This window comes from Salvia miltiorrhiza, chromosome 7 (assembly GCF_028751815.1).
Source record: "Salvia miltiorrhiza cultivar Shanhuang (shh) chromosome 7, IMPLAD_Smil_shh, whole genome shotgun sequence".
NCBI lineage: Eukaryota > Viridiplantae > Streptophyta > Magnoliopsida > Lamiales > Lamiaceae > Salvia > Salvia miltiorrhiza.
The window spans coordinates 1,056,348-1,064,170 of NC_080393.1; the positions used below are offsets into that span (position 1 = coordinate 1,056,348).

A 7,823-nucleotide genomic window follows, 5' to 3' on the forward strand; every position below is an offset into this window, starting at 1 on the left:
GCAAAAGCTTCCATGAGTGTAGCTGGCTTCGAAATGGACAACTCCCTCCTGATATCAGCCTTCAAACCAGTGACAAAGAAACTAATAAGCAAGGGCTCGGAGATGCCAACAACCTGATTCATAAGGACTTCGAACTCTGCTTGAAATTCAGCGACGGTGGATTTTTGGGTGAGTTTAGAAAGGCGGCCCTGTGGATCATCATAGATAGAAGCGCCAAATCGGTGACGGACACTGTGAATAAAAACCGGCCAAGTGGACAGAAGGCGATTGGATTTCATCCACTGGAACCACGCAGCGGCGGGGCCTTCCATATGGAAGGAAACAATGCGCAGTCGCTGCTCTTCCGGGGTTTGGTGAAAATCGAAGAACTCCTCCACACGGAAAATCCAGCCGGAGGGATCAGAGCCATCGAAGCTAGGGACGTCCATCTTCATAGATCTAAAAGGGATGGGATCTTTAGGAGGCAGAGGAGGTGGCGGTACAGGAGGGGATATGGTGAGATCGGCAAAGCGGGACTCAACAGCCGACATGAATTTAGTAAGGGTGTTGTTGGTGGCAGCGATTTGATTTTCCAGGTGAGCTTGAAGGGTTTGGATGGCAGAGAGGATGTCGGAGCCTGCCATGGGAGGAGGTGAGAACAATGAAAGCACCAATGATAAGATAAATCAATATAGACTGCTTCGAGTGAGCCAAAACTCCAAGAAAAGAGAGAGAGAAGGAATTAAGCAGCAGACTTGTTCATTCATTAATTGCAACGTACTTTGCATTCAGCTATTTAATGACTACTTGCCCAAAATGGCACTACACAAACATGCAGAAAACACAACGGAAAGATGCTCCTAACAGAAAGGTGGTCCCCAAGGCCAGGTGCTCCTTTGTCTGCTACATAACAAAGTCTTGAAAGCGCCCAGGGATCTTCTTGTTGCGACCGGGCCGTCGATCAGTAATTGGGCCTTCTCCCGATTGGGCTGCTCCTTCGTTTGAGATGTTGGGCTCCCCCGGTACAGATCCAGTAGTTGTATCAGATTGATTGTGATTCTTTGAGAAACCATATAATAGGACTTGCTGAAAGCTAGCAAAGATGCAATTGATACACACAACACTCAGTATGCATAACTCTCTTCTTGCTCATAAATTCATAATCCAAATGCTCCAACAAATGCTTTCTTGAGCGTTTGAATCTCCCAGAAAAATCGGATATTCCGATGAGCGGTGGTCGCCAATATGAAATACTCCGGCAAACGGTGGATGTCGGCGCCTTGGCCAATCACTACGCCGCCAAGCTTCAGCTCTGCCACCAACGCGGCCCTTCCGGCCACCGTATCGCCGCCGGGGTCCATGCCCAGATGATTGCTTCTGGATTCATCCCAGCCAGCCACATTCGTAACCGTTTGATTGATATTTACAGCAAATCCTCCAATTTGAACTACGCGGAGAAGCTGTTCGACGAAATTCCCAAACCAGATATCGTTGCAAGAACCACCATGATCGCCGCGTATTCTGCTTCCCGGAGCCCCAAATTGGCCAGAGATATATTTGAAAAGACGCCTCTGAGAATCCGTGACACGGTCTGCTACAATGCCATGATCACTTGCTATTCCCATAGCAACGATGGCCATGCCGCCATTCAGCTCTTCAATGAAATGAGGCGGCAGAGTTTTGGACCTGATAACTTCACTTACTGTAGCACGCTCGCAGCGTTGGCGCTTATCGCCACTCGCGAGGAGCAATGCCAGCAGCTGCACTGTGTTGTGCTCAAGTCGGGCTGCGCTTTGGTTACTTCTGTTCAGAATGCTCTGTTATCGGTTTATGTGAAGTGTGCAGCTTCGCCACTGGTGTCTTCTTCGTCGCTGTTTGCTTCCGCCAGGAAACTGTTTGATGAGATGCCGGTGAAGGATGAATTGTCGTGGACAACGATGATCACAGGGTATGTGAAAAATAAAGACCTTGATGCTGCAAGAGAAGTTTTTGATGGGATGGATCAAGATTTGGTGGTGGCTTGGAATGCTATGATTTCTGGATATGTGCAGGAGGGCATGGTTATGAAAGTGTTTGAAATGTTCAGAAATATGCACTCTTTGGGGATTAAATACGATGATTTTACCTACACCAATATCTTGAGTGCTTGTGCCGATGCCAGCTTGTTTCTTCATGGCAAGCAGATTCATGCATACATTCTGCGGACAGAGGTGAAGCCCCCGAGGGATCTCATGGTTTCGGTGACTAACGCGTTGATCACATTATATTGGAAGTGTGGTCAAATTTACCAAGCAAGAACCATATTTGATGCAGCTTGTACCAAGGATCTTGTTTCTTGGAATGCTATGTTATCAGCTTATGTGAGTGTGGGGAAAATTTATGAGGCTAAGGCCATTTTCAATGAGATGCACGAGAAAAATATTTTATCCTGGACAGTTATGATTTCAGGGTTGGCTCAGCATGGTTTAGGTGAAGAAGCTCTGAAACTTTTCAATGGGATGAAGTCTTACGGGATTGAACCGTGCGACTATGCCTTTTCAGGCGCCATCACCTCTTGTGCTGTACTTGCAGCATTGGAACAAGGGCGCCAGCTTCACGGTCAGCTCATTCGTGTTGGCTTTGACTCGAGCCTTTCAGCAGGAAATGCTCTTATAACAATGTATGGAAGATGTGGTGCTCTTGATGCAGCATATGTTGTGTTTCTTACCATGCCTTGTCTGGATCAGGTGTCGTGGAATGCAATGATAGCAGCCCTTGGACAACATGGGCACGGGGAGAAAGCAACAGAGTTATATGAAGAGATGTTGGAGGAACACATTTTGCCTGATAGGATCACATTTCTCACAGTCCTCTCTGCGTGTAGTCATGCAGGTTTAGTTGATCAAGGCAAGAAATACTTTGAGTCCATGACTAAAGTATATGGAATCACTCCCGGTGAGGATCATTATGCACGACTGATTGATTTATTGGGACGATCTGGAAAATTAAATGAAGCTCAGAATGTGATCCGGGCCATGCCTTTTGAGCCCGGAGCACAAATTTGGGAGTCGTTACTTTCTGGCTGCCGGCTTCATGGAAACATGGATTTAGGGGTCCATGCTGCGGAAAAACTCTTTGACATGATTCCGCAGCATGATGGCACCTATATCCTTTTGGCAAATATGTTTGCTGCTGCAGGGCAATGGCATAATGTTGCTGCAGTCCGTAAGTTTATGAGGGATAGAGGAGTGAAGAAAGAGCCCGGGTGTAGTTGGCTTGAGGTCGAAAAGAAGGTTCATGTGTTCTTAGTTGACGACGCTGTACACCCTGAGGTTCATGAGGTTTACAATTATCTGAAGGGGTTGGTGGTAAGGTTAAGGGAATTGGGATATGTTCCAGATACCAAATATGTATTGCATGATATGGAGTCGGAACAAAAAGAACATTCGTTGTCAACACATAGTGAGAAGTTGGCAGTTGTTTATGGGTTCCTAAAACTTCCTCGTCATGCCACCATTAGAATCTTCAAGAACCTCCGTATTTGTGGGGACTGCCACAGTGCAATCAAGTTCATGTCGAAAGCTGAGGATAGAGAGATTATTGTAAGAGATGGGAAGAGGTTTCATCATTTTAGGGATGGTGAATGCTCTTGTGGTGATTACTGGTGAAGACTTGGTTGCTGAAGGTAGTTAAGTTTTGTTGTGTTTGTGTTCTCATATCCTCTGAAATGAAGAAACCGGAAACAACAATAGTAGCTGTTGTGGTTTATGTTACTTGGTGAAGAAAGTTGCTTCCCAACTCCCAATTAACAGTCCTATCAGTTCACCTTAGAATTGAATTGCTCTTCAAATTAGTTCTGTTATACCTTTTCCCAGTATTCCATGGAACTAGGTATAGCTCCTAATAACTCCGTGATAGGAGAATATTATGATTCTTTGATATAGTGAGCAGAATTTGGACTTGCAAATAGTGACTTTAGTTTCTTAGGCCTTGTATAACTCCACATTTGCAAGACAATGGTGTTTGAGTACATGTTGGCTTGCTTAGCCTTATTGACCAATTAATTGATCATGGCAGGTAAACCTTGCTAATATCCCATCATCAACCTTGTGTCTTTGTTAATATTTCTGTTTATTGTGATGCTGTTGATGAATCATAAAACAATAGCTGTTTATTGTTGAAGATCTTGATGTGTGTTTAGGGTTTAGTGGGTTCCATTAGTTGTCGTGTTAAAGTTGCAAGATTTGATTCTATTTAGACCGGAATGAAACTTATAAGTAGACTTGATTTATGTGGAGCAAACATAATAGATCTGTTCATCTCTTATCTAAGGAATTAGTGATATGCATCATATTAAGTAATGCATTAGAATATATAATTCACGATTGAACTACGTCAATGGATCATGTTAGTGAAAGACTTTCATAGGAGCAAGGTACTAACAATACACTTCTCTATATTTCAAATTAATTGAACTATCAATGACTGGAAAAATGCTAAAGGTCTTCAACAAAAAGATTAAATGATCTCATCTAAACATAACTAATGAAGCATCATTGGTGTTATTTTTGGCTACAGAGAAAGCTGAAGTAAGGCTTCTCAGGAACAGGTATCCTTCTCAATAACCAACCTACCAGCCAAGATATCATGGCAATTTCGATGCATGCGCGCCATTGCTTCCAGTTGAGCCTCTCTGTATCTGCAAACCTTTTCAACAACTCCACAATAACAACCTGCAGAAGAACTATCATGCTTAGTAACATCCAGAATAGCCTTTTCTTTTTCAGTCTCTCAAAGATGTTCCTCCCCTTTACCGTGTTGAATATGGTGAAGATTTGGCAGAGGACAAAGATGTTGAAAATCAAAGTATCCTTTTCTGTGCCACTTAGTTTGAAAGTTGCTTCACCCTCGAACTGTATGGTAAGTATGATAATGATTTGGCATAGAGCTTGTCCTATGATGTCCCTCCATAATATGTTGGTTATAAATGGTTCCCTTTTTTCTACAGGCATCTCTTGCATAAGGCTTTCAGCAGGATTATCGACTGAAAGAGCTAAAACAACTAATGTGCCTACTACCAACTTTACCCACAGTAGTTGGAGAGCTGCAAATGGAATCTTACCAGATGAAATGGATGTAACTATGTTGATTGCTGGGGGTTCTCCTGAAAAAATTGTAGTCACAGAGTCCGTCACCAGAGAGGCCGTTGTAGCTGTGAGCTGGAATTGTGCATATATCTGGATGTTGTTGTATACGCCTCTTCCCCACTTCATAGCTTTTTCTATGGGATCAAAACTATCACCCAAGATGATAATATCTGACTTTTCCTTCACGGAATAAGATTCTTGGATTCCAAGATAGAAACCCACACCAGCTTCCTCGAAAAGTTCTTCATCGCCTCCAATAACTCCTACTATATGGCCGAAATCTTTCAGGCATTGTAACAGCAGAAGCTTGTCTGAAGTAGAGGCTCCAGCAATCACACTATACTTTTCTGCCTTCTCCAATCTCTCTTGATCAGTAAAGCTTCTAAATTCTTCGCCTTCAATGATGGCATCTGTGACTGCTGTTTGATTAGGACTGAGTATGCCACATTCTAGAGCCGATATCTTTGCCTTCTGGACATCTTCTGTTGTGATCAGTTTGACGTGCACTCTGGCTTCTTGGCATTCTCTCACAACTTTGCTTATGTTGTGCCGAAACACATCCTTTAGACCTAAAAACCCTATCAATGTGAAATTTTCTTGGTTGAGCCCTGAAACAGTTGCGTGTGCATACGCTATGCAGTTGAGGCCATTATTCTTCATCTCCTGGACAATTCTCTTGAATGTTGCCCTCGCATTTTCACTGATATCTTTGATTACCCCATCTTCTTCATAATATTGAGTGCAAAGAGCCAGAATCTCATCCACTGATCCTTTCATGTGAATGTGTACTCTGTTATCACCGTTTCTCTGTATCCAAATGCAGCCATCTTTCTTCTGTTGGTCGAGGCTTTCAATATCGAGCATGCTACAGTTTTCCTTGAGTTGTTCTAGATTCATCCCCAGTTCTTGACTTGCCCAAGTGCAAATCGCCTTTTGAGTTTGGTGCTCGCCAAGAACAGATGAAGCTTCAGAGGTTGTATTCAGACCGATTCCCTCATGCATTAGTTGAAGAACTATCAGTGGGGGTTTCTGCTTAAACTTCACCTGCCCCAGCCAAAACTCTTCCACCTTGGGTGATTTGTCTGAAATGGCACCGCTCCTGTCGATGCAGATCACTGTAATGGATCCAATTGCCTCACAAGCTGCAAGATTTCTGACTAGTGCCTTCTCATCTGCCATTCTCTTGGTTGAATAAGCAAGAGTTATTGTGGCCGCGAGTAGTAAACCTTCTGGAATGGCAGTTGTTGCAATAACTATCGGCATGACCAGAATCCCAACGATGTCCTGCCCGACTTGATTGATGCTCTTGCTTGCACTATAATAAGCTGCTCCATTGCCATCCTTCATCTTCCCGGTAAAGTATTTAATCAGCTGTATCACGAGGACAATTGACGCAACACCTAATCCAATCTTGGCTATATTCTGTGTCAGTTCATGAAGCTTCACTTGTAATGGTGTCTTATCTTCAGCAGGGCTCATCATCTCCGCCCATTTCGTGTCCGTGCCCACTGCAGTGACAAGCATCCGAGCATCACCGTTTGTGACTCTGCTTCCAGCCAGCAAGAAGGGGTTATCATAATCAGGTCTAATTTCTGCATTTACTTGAAATGAATTCCCTTTTATGTACAATCCATCTGCTGGAACTTGATCCCCAATCTGCAGGTGAATGAGATCTCCCACCACAGCTTCGTTTGCTGGAATCTGTTGCTCTGTTTCGTCTCTTATGACAAGAGTGGTGGTATCAGTAAGGATGTTGGATTTGGAGAGTGTGTGGAGTTGTCTTGTTGGCCAGATATTGCTGAAAGAAATGGCAGCCACTACAAGGAGTATAGAGACATATATGGATAGCCCATCAATGACTCCATTGAGCCCTTTTCTGATTCCAAAACCCATGGATAGTGAAGCAGCCAGGAATAACACAACAAGGATTGGGTCTTTGAAGCTTTCCAGCACAATCCTTAACATCTTCGGAGATGGCATCTGAATTGTGTTGGGACCAAAAGTTCGGCGGCGGAGGGAAACAGCTTCAGCTTCAGACTCAATCCCCTTGTCGACATCAGTTTTGAGCTCAGAGGCCAACCCTCGAACCCCTCCAAACCGAGCCAGTTGCTCATGGTTTCTCTCTCTCACGAGCTTAGAGAGCCTCGCTACGTCGATCCTCGAGAAGCTTTCTTGCTCTTCTTCCACATCAATTGTTGTGTAAGAAGGGGAGCGTGAAAACGTCGTGAAGAATGCATCTTGGTACTTTCTTGCTTGATAGAAGGCCCTGCTGCTGCGTAGAACTATAGAAAGCTTTTGCCACCGCACGTGGCGCTTCCTCAGCATCGGCGCGAGCTCCACGCCGCCGCTGCTGTCTTCCTCCGGCGCGGATTCGGGTAAGGAAACGGGCCTTTGGTGCATGATGGCTTGATAACTGAATGCTAGATTCTTGAGGAATTTGTAAATGGGATTCTGTAGAAAAGTGAGTAGCTCACTATCCTACTAAAAGGAAGTATCCCATATATGGGGGGCTGAACTTGTACGGGATTTGGGGGCGGTAGTCCCCGAGCCAATTTTTATTTGGGCATTCCGTATAATTGCTTTATATACATTATTTTATTTTTTAAAATACGAAGGAGCTTTAGCCCCCCTAGACCCCTGGCTCCGCCACTGTATATAATTGGAAAATGACATCAATTCTTTACAGCTGCTAATATAATGGTATATCCGTATTGTGTC

General features: G+C 44.1%; 2 protein-coding genes across 5 annotated transcripts; one reads left to right on the forward strand and one right to left on the reverse strand.

The window, feature by feature from the left end:
• Positions 1-1,030: 1,030 nt before the first annotated feature.
• Positions 1,031-7,823, forward strand: LOC130991361 (pentatricopeptide repeat-containing protein At1g25360-like). 3 transcript variants are annotated; one of them, XM_057915531.1, is made up of 5 exons: positions 1,031-3,643; positions 4,537-4,878; positions 4,967-6,459; positions 6,537-6,688; positions 6,768-7,558. In XM_057915531.1, exon 1 carries the CDS (start codon positions 1,206-1,208, stop codon positions 3,624-3,626), a length of 2,421 nt encoding a protein of 806 aa, XP_057771514.1. In that variant the 5' UTR covers positions 1,031-1,205; the 3' UTR covers positions 3,627-3,643; positions 4,537-4,878; positions 4,967-6,459; positions 6,537-6,688; positions 6,768-7,558. The 3 variants fall into 3 exon arrangements, with proteins under 3 accessions (XP_057771514.1, XP_057771513.1, XP_057771512.1); XM_057915530.1 differs by having other exon boundaries at positions 4,967-6,688; XM_057915529.1 differs by having other exon boundaries at positions 4,967-7,823.
• On the reverse strand, positions 4,395-7,505 carry LOC130991360 (putative calcium-transporting ATPase 13, plasma membrane-type). 2 transcript variants are annotated; one of them, XM_057915528.1, is made up of 2 exons: positions 5,081-7,505; positions 4,395-4,691 (listed from the first exon to the last, which is right to left on the reverse strand). In XM_057915528.1, the coding sequence occupies exons 1-2, from the start codon at positions 7,503-7,505 to the stop codon at positions 4,558-4,560; spliced, it is 2,559 nt and encodes an 852-aa protein (XP_057771511.1). In that variant the 3' UTR covers positions 4,395-4,557. The 2 variants fall into 2 exon arrangements, with proteins under 2 accessions (XP_057771511.1, XP_057771510.1); XM_057915527.1 differs by having other exon boundaries at positions 4,773-7,505.

Bases quoted from the DNA above. Each gene is read 5' to 3' on its own strand.
- LOC130991361 (XM_057915529.1), top strand. From the start codon at position 1,206: ATGAGCGGTGGTCGCCAATATGAAATACTCCGGCAAACGGTGGATGTC.
- LOC130991360 (XM_057915527.1), bottom strand. From the start codon at position 7,505: ATGCACCAAAGGCCCGTTTCCTTACCCGAATCCGCGCCGGAGGAAGAC. The intron at 4,692-4,772 runs GTAAAGGGGAGG...GTTCTTCTGCAG, and splicing joins TCTTCACCATATTCAACACG to GTTGTTATTGTGGAGTTGTT.